The following is a 22,833-nucleotide window of genomic DNA, read 5'->3' as shown; positions in this document are numbered from 1 at the left end:
TCGAGAAATAACAGAAATGACACAAAAACAAACAATAATTAAGTAATGGATTGATTCATAAATTATTTACGTTTGTTACAGCATTGAAACACACTGGAATGTATAATTAAAGATGATTCATTTCTTAATTGATTTAATTGCATTGAATTTAATTGATAGATTTCTCTAATCCTTTTTACAATATTAAAATGTATTAATCAATTAAATGCTGCGCGAGCTAATAATGATATTATTGACTAATCAAGCAATATTCCGTATCGCATTCGGAATGAAAATTATGAAATCACGTCAAATACAAATTCTATATTAACCGAATGGATATTGTCAACGTCTCTTTCAATGCGTGCGCATTATGACATTCGCACATGACACTTGGGTGATCGTTCCCACGGAAAATATTCCATAATAATCTTGTTCATGCGGAATGTCAAATGATCCGCTAGACATATTTACAATTGTATAATGGATGTATCCGACATGCGTACGCAAGTCAAATAACCTACTTTTGATCGTGATAATTATGGAATACATATTAAACGGCGTGCCTCCATATTCGCGAGGATCGCATTTAATATCTTCGTATGTGTTTCGCATACAAAGCAGTCAACATATTACGGTAATTTGTTAACTGCCGACAGCGCCAAATTTTCAGTAAAACACTGCGCGCCAAATGAAAATGAATGAATTATATTCGCAAATAGTTCGCGAGAAATGGAATTTGCGTTTTCTGTCTCTCTCTCTCTTTCCCTTTCTCTTTCTTTCGCGCGCGCACAACGATCATATCACATTTTAAAATTCACTGAAAGCATTAGAGAAATGTACGCAAAGTCCTATCAAACTCTACCATCATAGATGCAATATTGGTAGAACTGTCGTCGCGTTTACCTTCGTTCCAGCAGCAGTGCGAATTTTCTTCTAAGCGCCGCAGAACATCCGAAAACTTCTCAGCTCGTGCGGTAGCGAGGCGATGTGAAGGGAAAAAGGTGTCGGATCGGGAGTTAAGATGCGCCCGGGATGTTCGCGCTCGGTGTACCTGACGCGGAAGCTTTCGATACATGCAGGAATATTTTTATACGCCGCTCCTGTTACTGCTGCTGCTGCTGCTGTTGCTGTTGCTACCGTCGTCGTGGAGGGGATACAACGCAAATACGCGAAGGGGGCTAAACTAATTTGTACCCTACCAACTCGCCACGTTCGAGCAACGATGTTCCATGAATACTGAACATCCTGACTCCTAACATCGAGCAGCAGCCGTGCATATGCATCGACTTAAGTCGAGCAGGTGTACGAAAGTGCGTGTAGATGTCTACGTACGTGTGCGAACAGCTCTTTTCGAGGTAATTTAGATGCGATTATGGATGAAAATTGATTAAAAATTTTCTCGGAACATCAACTCGAATTCGATCTTGCGCAATAGCGAGATCACGCTTCTGCTATCTCTTCTAGTTTTTCTTTTTTTCTTTTTTTTTTATTAATTTAATAGCGTTTTATTTTCAATATCTAAATCTTAATATAAGAGAGTATTGCATCATAAATCTGTGTTATTTTTATGTAGATTTTATTGATTTCTTGATATTCTTCACCTCGTACGACACGTGATACTTGTGTGTGCAAAACTAATTTTGCTTTATGATGATGATAGCGCGGGTAATAGCTTTGCGTACTTCAAGCCACGCGAAACAAAAGAAAAATGTAAATATACACAGACTATATCATGTATTAAGCTCACATTTCAAGTACAACAGAAAATATTTTCTATTATATTTATAAGCCCACGAATGCACTTTGCAACTTAAAAATCTGTCGACACAAGTTTTCGACTTTATCGTATACATGACTTACTTTATTGATATAGTATAAATGTAGTACTTCAAAAATTCACAAACGAATCGTAAACATTTTGTGAAACATCGTGTACGACATGGTCGTCGAAGATTCTGATACATTCCGTGTGCAAACGCGATTCATGATGGATCGATTTGTATTCAAAGTGACGTCAATGCATTTCCATCGAAATCACGTAATCGACCTTTATGCCCGCAATGCTTTATCGCACGATACTTCGAATCAGAAAAGTCACTCCACGATTTGCCACGTAACTATGTCTGGATAATGTACAACCCGAGTCCATTTCTGCGCGAAAGATCTAAGAGAGAACGGGTGATGTATCAAAGCGAATCAGTTCCATCTCTCTCTATCTTTCTTGAGGAGTATATTTTTCGTGCTTGCATGTATACTCGTCTAAATGAGTGTGTTGTCGATGCACGAGGAAATCGATCGCCACCAATCGTTGTTGCGATCAACGTTCGTTACTGCAAAATTGTTGACTCGACGACAGTTTGGCGACCCAGTCTGATTGACATCGTTTTTAAAATTCCGTGGCCCGTTTGATTCGCTGACTGTACGAGCATACAACACACGTACATACAACGAATGGTAACGTTTTTTCTGTTTTTTTCTGTTTCACGTCAATTAGCTCGGTGCACCGCGTTGTAATGAGCAACACGATTGAATCAACTGAGCTTCTTTAGTCTTTTTATGGATAACTGCACACGACGAGTGTAGCAACAAAGTTATTTTGTCCCGCATTCCACGTTGTTTGTTGGCGCTTTATCTTTTTCCTGCCATGAAAATTACGTTAATTTAATGAAGTATTTCGTTGTTCATTTGGCTACGATAGCATTGTAGTCTGATATAATAATTTCAGCTGCAAATTGGTCAAAGAATTTCTAGATTTCTAGATTTCTTAGATAAAGAAAAGTTACAAGCATTTTGTAATGAAGAGAGCTGAGAATTTCACTCGTTATGATTTACGTTATGAACATTATTGTTGCCATTATTAGATTAATATAGATTACTTTGCCCATATTGCACCGTCAAATAAATAATGAAAAAAAGATTTGAAGCTGTTGAGATAAATAACAAACAGAAAAAAAATCCAGATAGAGGTCATGAATAATATTGCAAACAACTATATATCTAATATTTATGATTGTATGTAAATACTAATATTATAATTATATTAAATCACACATTATATAAAAAATATAAAAACTGAATTTTTGTTATCTTTCACATAAAAATAATTTGTATTAGAAACATACAAAAATAAGCTATATTTTAAAAATTTAATCTGAAATAATTACATAACCGAGCAATGGCTCTTGAATATTCCACATGTAGTTTGTTCAATTTGATTAAACATGTGGATTTTACCGAAGAAAAAAGCGTAATTACTCAAACATAACTACTCTAGAAGGAAACATCTATCTGCTTTTACATTATTATATATAAATAATACAACGGAGGGGTATCACACAAGCATCTATTGTCGGTTAAAAATCATCGGTCAATGAATAAGTGATAAGGCAAACAATGCAACATCATATAAATGCAGATTTCGTAGAATATATCGGCATAACAGATTGTAAGTGAAAATGCACAGTTCCCAGGTCATCGTTTTCACCTGCCATTTATTCCGCAAAGTCTGGAGCAATTTCCAGCCGAACGAACCGTCCGTGCCACGACTTAAGCCGATTTTGCTGCATGCGAACTCGCTGGCAGGTCGACTAATCCATTTCCGCGGCGCGAAATCACGAGAAGCGAGAGCGAAATCGAAAGCAATTTCATTTTCCAAAGACACGTACACGAGTTCGTCCTTAAAACCAGGTCCCTGCAGCTCGCGACGTGAACAAAATTTGAGTGCGAAAGCATGTCCTGTTCGTAAGAGAACCAAATAAGAATAGAGAATTTGCCGGAATCTCTGATTCTCTCTTTTTAAGTTGAAAAACTTTGACCTCATTCGCATTGCATGATCTCATGACTGACGCATTAAATTTTATAACATGATCTACAGTGCGATATCAATATTTATAAAATTTGTAATTATTTTGATTTCTTTAGAATTCATTATTTTCTCTCCGTCATTTAATTAAATAAAGCAAAATTAATAATGAGAGTAAGATGCTGAAATATAATACAGATTGGAAAACTTTTTATTAAGAAATACGGAAGAGAGCATCAAAACGAGACACGCAAATGTCTCATAGAGGCAAATCGGATCGAGTTAACTCAATTACCGTCTGCTGCAAGATAATAATGAGAAGATAATGTGCAGGAGCAGTTATTATTGAAGCGCTCCAAAATGCCGGTGTCGAAGTTCGTCGGAAGTGTCGAGTTGAAGACAGTTTCGAGTTTGAGTTCCGCGACGGTAAAGCGACCCTTTATTATCTTTCTGCACATGAAATAGGGAGAATTTCTCCACTTTGAGACAAGAGAACAGTGCAACTAATTTTACAGTACTGATTCTGTGCGAACGCCCATCAAGTACTACAACGACGTCATATTAATAGTACATATTAACTGTTATAGAGGTGAATATATTAGGATTATTGGCCTTACGAGGAACTATTTCGCAAATTGCTTCCGAAATTTGCCTAACGGATAAGTAAGTGAAGGATGGAAAAGTAAAGCTATCGCCGATATAACGTAATTGTATTTATGTGTGCTTTTTACAAAATAAACGGTCTTCAATGACTGAAACATATTGGGTCTATATTCAAATAAATTATGATAATATTACGAAGATATTTCACCCTTGATAGAATAATGATACGAGACTTCTCTTTCGAAATTTAAACAATTTAAAATTATTAAAGTCGACACATGTGGATAGCGTTTATACGGCAGCCATCCAAATAACGATGTCACATCAAAGAGAGCGAAGGCTTCAAATATAATTAATTCGCAGCGATATATTGTAGCATTCAATGAAAATACTGAATGTGAAGTATCATAAATGTCAGCAGTATCACTCTCGAAACAAGTGCATCCATTTTCACGCGTCAGCTTCATCATTGAAGCGTAAACACTGCGAAACGAATTATCCACCGCGTCTATCTCTACCGCCTCCCCCGCCCTTTTAACGCGAAACAAAAGCTTCATCACTTGATGCAAAAAAAACGGGTTTGTACGCGACGCAGCAGTGGTTCGAAATTTTGGAAATCGAGATGAGTCATGAAAATTTCCAAGTCAAATCTCTAGCTCGTTCCCTCTCCTCTCTCCCCTTCGTTAAACAGCCACACTTGTTCCTATGCTGGTCGATAAATCTAGGCACGTCGTCGTATTTCGGCTCGAAATGCGAGCCGGACGTGCGCGGCGCGAGATCGCAAAGCGCATCGCGAAAGAGATATATCCCGTTCGTTGTTAATGTAGGCCAAATATTGACGATTTCGTATTTCTGCCCATCAGTTTAAAGGATCATCGACGGATCGTCCTGGTCGAGCGAAAATTCGTATGATTGTTGCGCGCGGCCGAATTGGCACGTCGCCATCGGGAAACAGCACCCCAACGCGCTCGAGTCTGTTAATAAAATCCGAAATTGTAAACGCATCATAGTATTCCCTTTTGGGAGTCTCTCTTTCTTCCTCTCTTTTTCATTTCTGACCATTATTGCAGTCGTTTTGAAATATTATGACAAATAAAAACACTACACATAAAATTTGTGATCAATAATATAGAATCGTATACAGTTATTGTATCTTCCGGCGGATAAAAATGATATTAATCGACTCAGAAATAAACTATAATTGTAAAATTGCGATATTAAAAATTTTACTTCACTATTAATTATTATATATTGTTGTATATTATTATTGTTATATTATATAATGTTCTTATATTTATATTGATTTGAGATTAGTGTACTGCAACTACGCGATGTATTTATTCTAACTTATTTGCATAATTAGTTGATCAAATTTTCCAGTAAGGGACTTGATATTTGAATTTCTGAATTTCTTTGAACAATAGTTAAATTGCTCTTAGCGCATGAACAAAGTTATCGAACTGAAAAGTTCAATCTTTGAGACTGCAGAATATTTTTCGCAAAAGTATTTTGCAAATCTCAGTGGCCCTTAATTAGTTCCTCTTCCAGTCTTTGAAATCGTCGTTTGACTAAAGTTTGGAAAATCTGAGTTATAACAAGTTCAAAAATCGCTCAATTAGATTCGCAAGTGGTGCGGGATCGTTCACTTTCAGATCCGCCAACGCGATTCTATTCGAAGCGTTAAAAACTTTTCAAAAGAACCAAAGGACATCGAGCTAGCGGGAAAAGAGTGAGGAAAGAGAGATGAAACTGAGTAACGATCGCGTCTAAAGAAACGCGCATTTGCGAGCCGATTAATCAATGAATCGGAAAATGAAAACGGACATCCTCTTTCGAAATAATTGTAATTAATTATTCTATAATACGCGAATCGAATCAAAGGATCGTTAAAAATTGTCCGATCCAAGTTCTCAAGTATAACGATGCGAAAATTAAGAGCTGTCGAGTAATCCATGTAAAAAATTTTAAATATGTAAAGAGAGCTTGTTTAAAAAGTACCGGATGTTTCATCGCATTCATCTTTCAAACGCGTACAAATAAACGATCGTACCAAGTTTCTAAAGTTAAAATATATAGTTTTCATTCTTGAGATTTTTCATTTTTTTGTACGATAGATAGGAGCATCAATGCATACATCAAAACGCATGATGTATTAGTTTTAAGACTGAAAGAGAGAGATACGATAATATTTCTTAAAGTGACCTGACATTACCGTTCGTTATAAAATTCTTTACGTGGTTATTTATTTTAGCCATATGTACGAAGGAAAGCTAATTTGTGACTACTCTTAAGAAAAATAATCAGTATATTGAAACAGTTTTATCAGTTTTCCCAGTTACTGATACAAAAACTGATCAATTGACTAGTGTTTGTATCAGTAACTGGTAAAATTGTTTCAATATACTGATTATTTTTTTACGGGTATTTATAGAAAGCAAAAAAGATCGTAAGAAAAGAAAGAAAAAGAAGAGAGAAAGAGAGAATATTCGCGACAAATTATTATCATAATTAATTTAATCGCGAGTTTTATCGTAATGGAAATATTTTTGTGATCGATGGGATAATGTATATATATCATATTTTTATAATTCCATAATTATACTATAACTAATATTTAGAATAACAAAAAAACTCTTTAAATGACTTGCGCACGTGTCGCAAAAATTCACATACACGAATACTGACAATAAACAAGTATTCTCGGGGCAGAAACAGGTTCAATACTTGGCACGTACAAGGCGCGGCGAAAAATTCCTAAGTGAAAAGTAATGTATTCACGCAAACATGACTTTGCCTAAACTAACTTTTCCATTTGGAGAGTCTCACCAGTAGAGTTTCAGAAACTACGACGGTGCAATCTTTTTCTCCGTGACCACGCGACCGCCGTGATATTTTTTTAATTCGAGCAAGCGGAGAAAAATTGCACGGATAAAAACGACTTCATCGATTTAAAGTGGGTGTCCGATCGGTCTTAATACTTCTGTATCACGCATATATATACATAAACGCATATAACACTGCGTAGAACATTACTCATGCAACTGCTGCTGCTTTCATATAAATTATAAACGTGGTTTGCACATTGCAGAATATTAACACCGCAGAATTTCGAAGTTTGGAATTTGCTTTGAATTGATATTACTATGCAAACATCAACTTTAGTATAGAATATAATATAGATAGCATAAAAACCGTTAAATAAATATTGAATTTTCTAATTATTTCAGCGCATAATTTTATTGATTTTATCATTACGTTATTCTAGATAACCAATGGCCTCTATCTTACTTGACCTTGCCGTATATTGGAAAAGATAAAATAGATGTCGCACTCTCTCTCTCTTTCTCAAAGAAAATTGTAGACTCGATGTCGCGAACTTTAATGTACATGTATATTCTTTTGTGACTTTTCAATTTTATGTAGAATATTTTATATATAATTTTTTAATACGCGCGTGCATCTCTTATTTTTAGATATCTATTATTATCATGATTGTACTATCGATTATTCAATGCAAAACAATGTATGCTAATGCGTAAAATTGATCAATGCTTTCATATGTTGTTAAATCGTTCGGTCATGCGAATAAAAATCGTATAGATACCAATAGTATGGATTCAGAAATATCAACTGTATAATTGTCATTCATGATTAGTTCCTCTCTAATGCCAAGCTATCTAATTATCTCCGCGAATGGCGTATAATTCCACAGAGTATAAACCGAAAGAGACAGTTGAAACAACGCTCTCAATATAATCGTATCAACGTATGCACGTTATACAGAAACGTTTTATACAAAGATTTATTGTCGATTTTACGCTTATTAAATGCGGATAGCATTGCATTTTACTCACGACAAAACAATTGCCGCATTATTTCTATACACTTAGAACGAATATAACACAGACAGATATACGAGTAATCCTCGTTACATATATATATTCCGGGAATTATAATAAAACTAGCTTTATCATCGTTAAAAAAATAAATATCTCTTGAATTTCGCAAAAATATAAATATTTAAAATGCATTTTAAATTTAATAGAAACGTAATGAGATTAAAAATATTATTAGATTATCGTTTTTTATAACGTGATTTAATTTTAAAATAAAGAATAGAATTCTCCCTACATTTTTTTAATGGCTTATATTTCGCTAAAGGGGAAGTGCAGCAGAGGGATGGTATCTCACCGAGGGTGTCTTTATTAGCATTTCTATCGACATTGTAATCGCATCTTTCGAAAGAACTTGAAACGCTCACTCGAGCTTATCATATAAGTGATTACATTTTATTACACATATTTTTTTATGCTAGGGTCCCGATTCTCTTTTGGTCCGACATAAAAATTTCAATTTAAATCAAAATGTTCACGTAAATACTCACTCGTGCACACGCCCTCGTCCATTTCTCGACTGCGAGGTAGTAGATTCGTGATCACACATTGCAGACCGACAGCGCAGCTGCCCGAAAACCCGAAGAGACCGCCGCAAGGTTCGCCTTCGACACGCGCGCATACTTTGCAACACCTGTAAACACATAAAACTTGCGCTTAATCGTTTTATATATACATATATAAATAAGAAAAATATAGCCATACGCAACACACTCGATACACAAATCAAGTTAGTTTACGCGATGGGTAACTTAAAGCCAATAAAATAACTCGAGTGGAAAGTTATAATTAGCTGCGTATCATACGCTGCATTTTTGCGTCATAGAAAGATCATATCTTCGCGATATCAGATATCCTTAATCTCTTCAATATATTGGAATGTTATCTAGGAAGATCTTTAATTTTATTCTGATATCTATAAAAATTTCTATTTTATACGTGTGTTAACAATAGGAACGAGAAAAGTTTATCTCTACGCATGATATTATTAGCTCTTTCTTTCTCGTTGTTGTTGTCGCTCGCCGGCAAAATATATCGAAGATATATTCAGCTCTTGCATGTCTGGCCTCTCAATCTGTTGTTTCTTCTTTTTTTATCAGCGAAAAGCGAATGGCGCGGAAAATTGTTGCCGATGTTATAGAACGTTAAGATAGAAACGAGTAAGAGGCTACATGTGCATCGCAGCCAGCTTCGATTCGAATGCGGCCATTTGTTTCCTTGTAAGAAATCCTGCGGGCGACGAGAAGATACAAACGCTTTAAAGATATAAAGCGTTTCTTATAACGGTCTTATATCTTTGTTACGCTCGCAAAACGAGAAGGTACGACTTTATCTATGAAAAACAACCCTTTTCACGACGGTCAAATGTTGGAGAATGGCATGAATCCATTAGCTCCGAAATGACGTAACGCCATATTATTAGATTTATCAGCAAATGAAAATGTCTTGAAATAATTTAGTAGAAAATCTCCCGGGATATGCGTAAATGTAACAGAAAATGTGTAAATGTAAACGAAACAGATTTTATAAATATATTATAAATATTTGTAAAACATTTTTTACGTTGAGAAAAATGTTCGAGATACTTTTATATTATGTAAATATTAGCTGTAATTATCAGCTTTATGCGTGGCTCAGAGATTTTTTAGCGGTTTAATATTTTATAAGTGCTTCAAATTCTTCCTAAATAAACTGCAATAACAAGAAAAATGTTAATTATCTTCAATTAATATAGTATAATATGTAATTAATTAAATACAATATATTAGTTAAATAATTACATAATACATATTTTTTAAAAATATTTATAATTACATCGCATTTATTTATTGGAAAATTTATATAAAAATCTTGTACTTTGAAACAGCATTTGTACACCGTTGTAAAATTCACAATCCGATATGTAAACTCTCGCTTGCATTTTCATCACGGGGAAATTCGGCTTGAATCGAGATGTAAGAAATTGAGAAGCTTCTACGTATTATACGAATGCATATCACTTTGACGCGCAGCATGCTCAACAGCGCGAAGCATAGTCTTACAAAGTTGCGGTGGAAAAAAAGTATGGGAGGAATTTCAAGGCGCAGCCTGCGGTGTATCGCGCGGAAAATAATCTCGCGGAAAATTGTCAACTACAACCAAGAATTTTATTACGTTGTCTCGGTAGCGCGGGGACAAAGAAGCGATCCTTCCATGTTCGTTGTCGCTTTTCCGCGAAACAATCTGCTTCTCTTAATATACCTTTCAGTTCTATGCATTCTTATATGACACAAGAATGTAGCTCGTGGGGAGGAAAGTAATATAATCAGATCAGAAAACCAAGAGATAATATACGATGATAAAATGCAAAATTGCACATTATATCGATGTAAATAAGCGTAATTGTTTTATATAATATTTTAAAGAATATGTGATCGATTTATAGAAAATATGTTTTTTATTTTATTTAAAAACCTAATGCAAATCCATCTCATATTGCTTTTGCTGATTAATGTCAGTGAAGTGGACTTGAAAAATGAAGCGCTCGCAGCTAATGCATCTGTCTCTGCGAACGGCAGAAAAAGTGTGATTTGTTTCGACTGGTTTCCTAATTCGCAACAGCCGCAGCCAATAATGGTGTTGCATGCTAAATATTTTCCGATAAATTCCCAATACGTCGCTGAACGTAGGATTTTCGTTCCGTGCTCCGCATGTCCTTTCGTATACCGTCATTATTTCATGGAAAAACGTGAATGCAACTGTGCACCAGTTTCTATCAAGCATAAGTTTTAAATTCAATCGCAATGCCTAATAAAAAAAGACAGACTCTTGTTTCACCTCTTCCACACAATAATCACAAAAATAATGTTTTCGAAATATGAGGAAATATACATGATGTAATTTTTCTTTGATGACTTGAAAATTTAATTTTTTTAAGATTGAAAAAGTATAAATGTTTTTACTTGTTATAAATTTGAAATATATGTGTAATTCACTTATTTATTATAAATTTGAAATATATGTATAATTCACTTATTTATTATAAATTTGAAATATATGCATAATCCCGATATCTAATACAGAAAAATATAGGGGTTGTTATTCGAATGCAGGAAAAAATATTTTATTAATATATCATAATGAGTAATGGCAATGACTCTTTTAAAAAAGGTATCACAAAAATGCATTAGAACTGTATTATTTGATTTACTTAAAATCAAGAATGCGACTAGTTCTTCTCTATAAGATTGGAAAGGTGAGAAATAAAAACACATTTCTACAGCAATTCATCGTAGTCAAGTAATGAAGCGATCTTTTCCGTCGTGAGTCGACAATAAGATTACATTCCAGACATTGAGATTTGCGAGCCCGATCATGCATTGAACTGGTCGAAGCTGCAAGGGAGGCAACAGGCGATGAGATTCCGATTCTAAAGGATCTGAAACTGGTGTTTAACGTTTCACTGAGAGTTTACGAGGAACGGGAGAGATTTCACATTGAAATGCGTTACGCATAGATAGCTCTATCATGCAGTTGTGTCCGCGAAAATGCACGGGGCACGTCTCTCCCTCTTTTATATCGCCATATCGATATCGCGTATAAACTTATAAACGAAATGACACGCGTAAAAAAGAAATAAAATCACGCGTAATATCGACGGCGTTTTTAACGATCGTAGCAATTCACTGGCACGTCGTCGACACGATCTACGGTATTTATTGCCTGTTACCGCGACGACACGTCTCGTCGGGATACTGGAAAAATTTGCATAAAGCAATATTCTTGCCGTACGTGCGGGAGAACTCGACGTGTGTAACTTTTCCCTCCTCAAACTACCGTGTCGTCATTGACTACCCGACCTATCCTTCGGTATCGCGTCGAACGTCTCGATGGCCGGTCGCCGTTGCCTCCTCTTGAATCGCTGAGACTCTCTCTCTCTCTCTCTGTATAAAAACTTTTCTTCCGGAAATTCCACGCAATAAACGTTAGCTACACCTATTGAATTCGCAAAGGGCCCTCGGGAAAGATGCTATAACTGTCCGAAGATACTCCAAAGAATTCTTTCTCTATTTCCACAAACGGGCGCGTCGCTTCCCTTTGAAATTCAATTCCGACATTTTCGAATCAGCATATCGTACGTATCGACGCGCGCGTGACTGTATTATCGTATATATGCTGAAATACTATAGAAATACGCGCAGCGAAATAACGCTAGATATGCAAAAAAGAGAGAGAAAGAGAGTTTGAGAAACGAACGTTTGGCAGATAAGCTTCGGATTGCGGATGAAGATTTCTCGAGGTCTCGTATGAATTTCGTAAAGAATCCTCTTTCGCGACCGTGCAAGTAAACCGTCCGCTCTAAGAGACCGTAAGGAAATAGTTATCGATAATATAAGTATATCCAGCCGTGTCTCTTCCTCGGCGAGACGCGTTCACGTCTCTTATTCAAAAATTTAATCTAACGCATAATTCACGGCTTGATCTCAATTCACGGTTCTCGATCGCCGACGCGATTCTTATTCGATTCCCGCACGGGCATCAATCTTTGTCTCGCACTTGAAAAGCAATTACGTTGAAATTGTTCATCTTACGAGTAACTTTCTTGATCGTAAAGAATCGAAAGAAAAGGAGAAAAGGAAGAATCTCGATCTCCGCACATTTCTAACGCTTCAAACAACCGCGAAGGGCTACGACGATTTAAAGAGCTGTCTTATTCACGTCACCACCCAACTCATAAATATAGGCAAGATGAAAAGCTTTCTAATTGCCTATTGTGTAATATACCTGGCCGAACTGACTGAAGTCATTGAGCTATCGAAGCTGCCTTCTAAGTATCTAACAGAGATATCTACAATCAAGACTGACCTACATGGATATCTCTGTATAAAGATATTATCATTTTTACGACACGCGCGACAACTTTAGTATACATAAGTAAAATATTTGAAAGAACTTGATCACACCAGATGTGAGAATTAAATTTTGTATACATGCATTTATGCTCATATATACGATACACACATTCGAATATTTTTAGGAAGAAATCTAGTTTACACTTTATTAACAAATAATTCAGTTTGTTTATTAGTAATAACAAACGTGTATTTTTCTCTCTTTATTTTATATAAATATTCACCACCCATCAAACCAATTTTATAATTCATTGTATCGCAGGCTCAAATGAAGTCGCTATCGATCTGCGCTTTATCGATACATCTTCGCGCGAAACAAAAATTTATTTCTTGCTATTATTTTCGTAAATATTTATTAAAGAAGATGTACCTATGCATTCTCTCGCTCTTACGTCAAAAAGGCGATAATATTTAAGAGATTGCGGTTTTCAACACGCTTCATCATATAATATTATCATGCGATGCACCGTGTATATTTTACGCCTGCATAAACGCGACTTCCATAATAATAATTAACAAGATATTATAACGTTATATTTCTTTGCAAGTAGATAATTCATGAAATGAATGCAAGATAAAATGCTACGAGAAAACTCAGCGTGCAACGATAACTAAATAGCTTTACGATGTTGGTGCAAGTTATTTCCTCGAATGCAGAATTTTTTTAATCTTTCTCTCGCGCGTCTCGTTATTTATTAACTTCGTTATATATTATTCTTAACGCACAGCATTTACAAGCGCGGATGACCTGTTTTGCATCATGTTGTTTGTACGAGCCATAAAACACAGCGCGCGTACATATCTGAAACTCAGGTGCACACTCATCCTCTGTTCGAATTTTACGGTATATGAACAACGTACATGTACGTGTACAAAGTGTTGTAACAATCGTCTGCACATCTGTATACGTGGACGGGCGAAAATAGACCCAAGGGCATAGATCTCGCAATATGTCGACCACATAGATTTCTAACATGTCGATGATAAACGCTATCGCGTAACAGAATATTTCGGATTCAGGCTGTGCCGCTTTTTAAACGCGCTCAATTCCTTTCCCGATGTGTGTACGGTTTATTCGCCCATGTTCTTTCCTTCTCCCTATTCCCCTCTCACGCGATTTTTCCACAAATGATTCGCTAACGCGAAAACGTAATTCGCGCAGGCGGTGCACAAAGGTGGATGAACAACAAAGGACGGCACTTTTTTGTTGCCCGGAGAAAAAAAAACGCAGGTAGCGGGCCTTATTGTAGCCGTGTGTTTTAATTGCTCGCTATACTCGGAACTAATTACAACGCGTAGCTAGAACAGAACTGTTACGACGGAGGAACACAAAGAGGAACTACGGGCTTTAGAGAGGCGAATTGAAAATTACGCTTACGCGCGGCACAAGGGATATCTTTGCGGTGCAGAAGATGTAGCAGCAATTATTATGCAAATATTATGCGAATTACACAACAAAATTTTATATATTTTATATGCGTTCGTTTTTCCCCTCGAAAGAAAAGAGAAAAGTTTCTAAAGTTTATTAAAACACCCTCCGCGACGATAAATTTTGTACCGCGCCTAGCTTGCCCGCATATTGCAAATAGACCTGTGCAAAATTGCCGGGTGGAGATATTAAACTCATGTTTACTCTATTACAACTCGCCGTGATATCCTGCCTAGAGTAAAGATTTTTCCGCGGAAATAGGAAAAGTGCGCACAAATGGCCACATCCCGAGAAGCTCCAGTATCGAGCTGCTTCGCTTCGAGCTCCCATCGGGCGGTGCCGAAGGTAAACGCAGCTTTCTGTACCTGCAGGGATCCCAGGTGAGGCCTCCGGGGCAGTCCTCGTCGGTGAGAATGTCGCACTCCAGCGGCGAGCACACACACGAGAGAGCTCTCGCCACCGCGAGCGACAGTACAACAATGCCACCCAAGAGGAGCAACGGAGCCCTCATTTTGCTCTTGTCCCTCTCGACGGCCGTCCTGTCGGCGGTTTTCCTCTGTCCTCTCCTTCCTCCAAGTATACTCTCTTCTCTATCTTATAATATCTTACAATATCCTCTTATATAGTATCTCAGCGACCGCACAATTACAAGTCTAACGAAGCGAGGATGTCCATCGCGCTCAAGTTCACTTTACGAGACGTTTGACGGCACGAACTCGTTCGATTGTCGATTTGTCACACGCGTGCGATAAGATATTCACCGACAGTGGGAGAGGATGCAGTCACGAGGAGACGCACGTGATCGGCCCGCAGCCGCTGAATAATGTCCCGGGGAATGTAAAGGAAGATATGTCGATCTACATTTTATCGCTTGCAGCTCGCTGAAATATCGCGAACGTTCATTTTGCGGGCGGAATAATCGTCCGCGAATGAAAAGGATAACAATCGCACTGGCGAGGGTAAATCTCGTCGAAAATAATCTCGGCGTTAATAATTGTATGTTCAGGACTCAAGGGAGATTAAACTGTGCAAACGAAAGAAAGAGATAATAAAACAAAAACATTTGATGTGTTTGCAATTTTGTAGTAAATTGCTTAATATTAAGCAATTAGCGTTGTGTCGGACGATGAAAATTAATCCCAATTTTCATATTATACATGGAAATAAAATGTTCACAAGCAACACGGATCAAAGATCGTGATGCGCTTTATAAACGAACGAAGAGAATATAAGTAGCTTTGTATTGTTAAAGTCAGAGATAAATCAGATGCTAACTCAAGACATTTTTCATTTTTTAATGAGAATCTTACAAAGTCATAAGTGCCAATTGAAGCATATAATTAGAGAAAATATATCTGTATAATAAGAATTGTTTTAGTAAGATATATATTTTTAATAGAAAAAGAGAGAGAAAGTATATTAGAATCATAGGAGGTATATATGTATATAAAACACATACACACACACAAACATATATATATTTAGCAGAATATTACAAACGTATGTTATATATTCTCTAACTTTGATGTCTATGATAAATAAAATAATTTCCGTAGTGAAAACATGTAGTCAAGTCTCTTTGATGATGTTCAAACGAGATGCGTAAACATCCCAACCGACTCTTGGACGGGGAATAATTCGTCCAAGAACTATGCATGATACTATAATGATGCACTGGGAAGTGTGCATGTATCAACCGTGGATAGTTTATCCCAGAGGACAGCGCCGTGATATGGGATACATCAAAAAGTTGTCGAGCACCAGTTAAACTTGCGACGTGCCCAAATTATATGTATCCTGGCAGGGAGATGCCTCGAACATCCGCATTGCCGTGTAAAACGCAATGCAGGCGCATGCTAGATATTGCACTGACGAAACCGCGAAAATATACCTTGAACTGCGTTAATGCAAGGAGGGCACACGCCTATCATATGTAATGGTATATGTTTTTTTTACGGATATATCGAAGACGAGCGAAAATCGCGACATAGGACTACGCGATTGAACGCGAATATGAGGTATTATTCAAAGTTGCTTGCCAGGTATTCCGTTTTACATCTGAGAAAGATGCCATGAGACCTCCTCTTCTGGTTGAAAATTCCTAAAATTGAATTTTAATAGCAACAAGTGCGAAGAAATGGAAACTTTGCGAAGAGAATTCCAGTTTGACAGACTCGAATTCCTTTAAGCTCTCTTTGAGAACCGTATCGAAATGACATTCATTCGTTTGTTCATTCATTCGTTCGTTCGTACATCTAGGAGCTCGTGTTAATTAAATCTATGACGAAGCTATCACACCTTTAAAAAGATAGCATATCACCTGTCTTACAGAACTGCGTTACAGATCGAAAGAGATAGCAGCCAGCATATATCGGAGCAGTTGCGACTCGAGAATCACTCGTTGACGCAAACTTGCGTCCGATATTCGCGCAGAAAGCTTCGCGCGCTGACAGACTCGGGATTGGTATAAACAATCGGAATAATTCGAAAGGAAGGAGGCGCGTCAGCGGAAGGCTACTCCAGCAGTGTCAAAGGAAAGGAAAACGAACGAGAATTGCCGGCATCGAGGAACGGCAAGATTCGATCATTCCGCGAAAACTTTTAGAACGCTGGCTCGCATAATAGAATCGCGACCGCCCTCGTCACGCACGTCGTAGCGACATCGTGCACACGACAGGGTCGCCCGATCGAGCACTCGGTAACGAAGCTTCGACGGAATATACACGATGCGTTCCGCGTTCGAGATGAACGTGCACTGGCGATGCCGCGGCGACGATCAGCGTCTCCGAAGCGGCGCGGCGCCGCGACGCGACGCGACGCGACGCGACGCGCGGCCTGCGTCGGCGCTCTAACGTCGCAGGTAAGCTTCCCCCGACTGCCCAGTTTATGATTTTTAATTGGTGGTGTTGTAAAGAGTTAATTAACACAACGCGCTGTGCGGCTGTGTGTCGCGGATTTACCCGTCCATTATATTGTACCGTTGGTATTGTTGTTACACCATACCGGAACGTTGCAACAATAGCATCGCAACTGTTAACAATCGCAAAGCTAACAATTGGTCTGCATTAATATTAACTATTTTTTTTAAATATCTCTCGAATATATCTTTTTTTATGATTCCGTTTTGAAAATATCTAAAGATTTACACGCAACAATGATTTTAAAACATACAGTAATAATCTTTTATCTTTATACGAATGACAATTATAATCTATTATAATCTATTATAATCTAATAACTATTATAATCTATTATAATCTAATAACTAATTGTAATCTCTATATGTATAATAATACATTTATATATCTCTATTTAATTTATAATTATACCTTATAAGTTATATACAAATACAATACAATTACAAAAAATGTATTAGCTAATACTATTAATTATAATATTATGATAATATTATATTACAATTTCTATTATATTGCAATACACATTACAAGTAAATATTATTTTAATTATATATTACAAATGACACAGAGATACAAAAAAAATATTAGATTATAATTTTTACTTATAAAAACGAAAAATTGATATTATATTATTATTTAAATTATTATTGCGTGTAGTTCTTTAGATACTTTCAAATTATACTTGTAATATAATTTGTAAGCGATGATTTTTAAAGATATCTAACAAGAAAAAAATAAGAATATCCCGAGTATGTGTTACAGATACGATTTCTATCATAAATTGTTGACAGCGACTGCGTGAGAATTACAGGACAGATGTTATCCAACGAAGAAGTGTCCGCCGTGCGAGAGCACGCGCGCAAAACACGATGTACATCCTCGCTCACAGCATTTCCGCGCGACTCGCGCTTTACACGTCGTCTAATACCCGGTAATATCTCGCGAATGTGACCGGCTGTCAACGTTCTTCTGGCCGAGTCGCGGATCCTAAGTGTGATAAATGTCCGCAACGAAACTCATGGCGATGGCGTTCGCCCTCTTCACCTTGCGCTCTCGCGAACGATTTTTCTCCCGCGAGTGTTATGTGCCATAACTCGCCCCTAATGCTTACTGAATGGCGGTCATTGGTCATCGAGGCTCTTCTTCTTTCAAAACAATGTGCGTACTTACAAACGCAATATATAAAATAAAGACTAAAATTTTGCAATAGTATTAAAAGTACTCAGATAGATTAACGTTAAATTGATTTTGAATTTCATTAAATTCCTAAAAAAACTTATTTTAAAATGGCCGAAAGTATTTGTCATTAAAATATAATGCGATAAAAATAGAATGCTTCTAATCTTAGTAGTGAATAATGAAAGAAGCATTTTTTTTTAAATATAACATAAAAATAATCTAATTAACAATTTTGTCTCATTTTAATAATATATTTCAAAATAATATTCTCTCTCTCTCTCTCTCTCTTTCTGTTTCTCTCTCCCTCTCCCTCTCTCTCTCTCTCAATTTATATATATATATATATACATATATATATATATATCCCCCTAATGAATACGCTGATATTTTAAGGAATGAATATTATTTCTTCTCGCTTATTTATATTAATTTATACTTTGTATTACCTGTGATCACTCTAAGATCTTATTAGGCATCTGTATGGTCAAATTGCTCCTCTGCTTTCTATTTCACTGAAATCCCATACTGCAGATCTCCACCTCAGACATGATGTTTGTCGAGAAAAATATCGTTGAAGATGAGAGCGAATATCCATGATGAAAAAACGACTCTGAAAGCATATAATATTATATATAATTTCAGTAAGATTTTGACGCCGTTCTATTTTGCAGACCTCATCTTATTCTTTGCTTTGTTACTTTGAAAAAATACGGTTAGAAACGGTAATCTTTTATGAAGAAATTTATACAACAATTATGTCGACTCATCGTATCGTTAAAGATATATTGGAATCTGTTGCATGCGTAAGAATATTATGGCAAATATAAGCAATTATGACTAAATTTACCTTGTAAAATAAATCAATCTACGGATGCCATTTATCACGAGCTCCTATCTTTACATGGCGCGAGAACTAACTGAATTCAAATTTAAAACAGTAATTACGCCGCAACTTTTAGTGGCGACATCTTTAGACAATATGTTGCATTATTTCGTTGCGAATTTTTTTTATCGATAATACAGATAACTACGCGATTTTTTTGCTGCTTCTGTAAATGTATAAATGTAGCTTTAACATATGTGAGGTTACCGGTTTATACGAATTCATCTAACATTGCCCACCAATATACCGAAAATAGGGTTATATATATACATATAACTTTCTCCTTATATGTATATCCTAATGAATACTGATATTTTATGGAATGAATATTATTTTTGCTCGCTTATTTATATTTATTTATGCTTTGTATTACCTGTGCTCACTTTAAGGTCTTGCTGGGCATTTGTATGGCCAAATTGCTCCTTTACTTTCTATTTCATTGAAATCCCGTTCTGCAGATCTCCACCTCAGACGTGATGTTTGTCATCGAAAAGTATCGTCGAAGATGAGAGCGAATATCCATGATGAAAAAACGACTCTGAAAGCATAATATTATATATAATTTCTGTAAAATTTCGACGCCATTCTATTTTGCAGACTTCACCTTATTTTTTACTTTAAAAAAATATAACGGTAGAAATCTGGTAATCTTTTACGAACAAATATATACAACAATTATGTCGGCTCATCGTATCGTTAAAGATACATTGGAATCTGTTGCATGCGTAAGAATATTATGGCAAATATAAAGCAATTATGGCTAAATTTACCTTGTAAAATAAATCAATCTACGGATGCCATTTATCACGAGCTCCTATCGTTATGTGGCGCGAGAAACAACTGAATTCAAATTTAAGACAGTAATTACGCTGCGCCGCAGCTTTTGATGGTGACGACATCTTTAGACAATATGTTGCATTATTTCATTGCGAATTTTCTCTATCGATAATATAGATAACTACGCGAGATTTTTTTGCTACCTCTGAAATGTATAAATGTAGCTCTAACGTATATGTGAGGTTACCTAACCGGTTTATACGAATCCACATTGCCCGCCAATATACCGAAAGTAGGGTTATCGAGAGTAATAATGTTTATATCTGTTTATAATCTTATTATTAGAATCGTGAAATAGAAACTATTTACTGGAAAATATACATGCTTTTATTCGTTTATATTATAAGTGTTACATAAACGATATATCTTTTCGATATAATAATATTTTCGACATGGAAGTATCTCCAATAGGCAATTTGCCGTAAGTATATAATATAACTTCTCTTTAATGATTTCGATATATAAATTCTTATTTTATCTATAAGTTCTTTCACACGATTATGTCATTACAAAAAATATATTTTAAATTTGGAAAAGACAAAAGTATTTGCTATTAATATTATTTTAATATTACTTTATTAATATTCCCTTTCTTTATAATCATATAATAGATTCATTAATTTTTATAAAGCAATCAAACTCTGTTATCATTAATGAAAAAATTAATAAAAAGTTGCAGCAAAGATTTATGGTCCATAATATCTGGCACAACATGCTGTTGCGCTAAAGAGACTGTCGAAGATGAAATAAAGAACGGAACTGTATTATTCAAGGAAGGACTTCAGTTTTTTAAGCCGTATACAGATGCATCATTGCAGAGGATTTCTAAAAGAGATCCACCTCCTCTTCAACAGATGTATGATTTGATTAGTAAACTTGCCCCACTTATTGTAAGTATACATCTCTTTATATTTGCAAATATATAAATGTATAAGATTTACATTTAATTTTTTTTATTTAATATATTTTAATGTACTAATATGTTTTTAATATTAATATTTTTAATTTATTAACTAGAACTTGGATGCCACAATTACCTGGGATCTTGTGTGCAATTTTGTATCCTATGAATACAGAAATTGTGCAGAGACTTTTGCAGTACAGCTTACTGATCTTACTTCTATAAAAAGTTTAATCGATGATATTTGGAACTTTTATTATTCTGAGAGAATTACCTTAATAAAATGCCTTAAACTTATGATTGAATATAAAGATAATGAAAGACATCCTTATCACAAGGAATTTGCAAAATTTTTTGATGAGATCTTGATGGGCAATCTACTTGAATCTATACGAAAGCAAATAAAAGCATTGAAATTTGTAAACCCGCCTACACGGTCACAATTCTGTACCGAAGATTATTTACATAGATTATATAATAGTACTTTGACTGAAATGCGCGAGCTGCTTCACATACTAACTGTGATCATGCATGATATACATATTGCTGATCATGAATTTGTTAAGTTTTATGGAAGCATTGGGGTAAGATACATGTCTTTAAAAATTTGGTGTGCTAAAAGTATTAAAAATTTTGTCCAAATATATATTAATAAAATATTTTAGGGCGAACCTAGACGATTAGCAAGTACAAAAAGTTACGAAGATAAGGAAGCTATTATTAAAAAAATTGAAGAGATACAATACAGCCAAATAGGATTATTACTTGTAGCATTGGATGTGAGAAAGCAGTAAGTTAACACTAGATTAATAACTTTTTATAGTAAAAAAAATATGATTTTATATTTTAAATATAATCTTATTTGTGTTTTTCTATTTTGCTATATCTATATTGTTTCAGCGCTGCTATGGAAGACTGGATAAATAGCATTAGAAGCAACATGCAAGAAATATTTGAACACAAATGCGTTCGTGAAAATTCACCACAAGATGGACCATTGCTTCTATGTTGGATGTTAGCAAATTATGCGATTGATCCGGATAATATAGATACATTAAATCGCTTTAGACCATTTGGTATTAAAGCCATACAACTCGATGTGTTTCACTATCTACGAGATTTAATAAACTGCGAAATGTTTCAAGAAGAGACCTATTATGCTGAAGTTGTGCGAAGCAGTGTTTACAATCTTCTTACTTTGATGTGTGCTTTTGTTGACGAAGATCGATTAAGTACTTTAAATGGTATTTTCGATGCCATGGCTGCTACAATCAAATTTCCAGAATGTGCTACTAGATTTTGGAACGAACAATACGATGGCTTATGGCCGATTTATAAAGTTGCTGTAGAATTATATCCTTACAAGTTTGAACCTTTAACCAGTATAGCTATTGGTCTTGCATCCACGACTATCGCGAGTGCCAAAAAGGTAATATATAATGTTATTATATATTGAATTCGTTATATATTAAATATTTAATATTATACGATATACACAATTATCGTTTTTTATT

The 22,833-nt window shown here is 35.6% G+C and overlaps 2 protein-coding genes across 7 annotated transcripts in view; one reads left to right on the top strand and one right to left on the bottom strand.

Annotated features, from left to right (window-relative positions):
* The window catches only part of Cmpy (crimpy), a 251,460-nt gene extending 232,177 nt beyond the window's left edge, over nucleotides 1–19,283 (bottom strand). Inside the window, exons 1-3 of one of the 5 annotated variants that reach the window (XM_083081387.1) lie at nucleotides 16,922–17,358; nucleotides 14,967–15,482; nucleotides 8,772–8,914 (exon numbers count right to left, since the gene is read on the bottom strand). In XM_083081387.1, coding sequence (XP_082937513.1) covers nucleotides 8,772–8,914; nucleotides 14,967–15,112 — 289 coding nt within the window. In that variant the 5' untranslated portion in view covers nucleotides 15,113–15,482; nucleotides 16,922–17,358. Of the gene's footprint in view, nucleotides 1–8,771; nucleotides 8,915–14,966; nucleotides 15,483–16,921; nucleotides 17,359–19,144 lie in introns of those variants that run through there. The other 4 variants (XM_083081384.1, XM_083081382.1, XM_083081383.1 and 1 more) reach the window with 4 other exon arrangements.
* The window catches only part of Nup188 (nuclear pore complex protein Nup188), an 86,524-nt gene that overhangs the window by 59,183 nt on the left and 4,508 nt on the right, over nucleotides 1–22,833 (top strand). Inside the window, exons 2-6 of one of the 2 annotated variants that reach the window (XM_083081366.1) lie at nucleotides 20,704–20,839; nucleotides 21,092–21,308; nucleotides 21,436–21,903; nucleotides 21,985–22,109; nucleotides 22,220–22,748. In XM_083081366.1, the coding sequence (XP_082937492.1) occupies nucleotides 20,811–20,839; nucleotides 21,092–21,308; nucleotides 21,436–21,903; nucleotides 21,985–22,109; nucleotides 22,220–22,748 (1,368 nt within the window). In that variant the 5' untranslated portion in view covers nucleotides 20,704–20,810. Of the gene's footprint in view, nucleotides 1–20,264; nucleotides 20,840–21,091; nucleotides 21,309–21,435; nucleotides 21,904–21,984; nucleotides 22,110–22,219; nucleotides 22,749–22,833 lie in introns of those variants that run through there. The other variant, XM_083081365.1, reaches the window with a different exon arrangement.

This window comes from Camponotus vicinus, unplaced genomic scaffold (assembly GCF_025532165.1).
Source record: "Camponotus vicinus isolate PSW18456_S1 unplaced genomic scaffold, iyCamVici1.0 SCAF_11, whole genome shotgun sequence".
NCBI classification, from domain to species: Eukaryota; Metazoa; Arthropoda; class Insecta; order Hymenoptera; family Formicidae; genus Camponotus; species Camponotus vicinus.
Note: the sequence above shows the minus strand (reverse complement) of the source record. Positions and strands in the feature narration are given on the sequence as shown.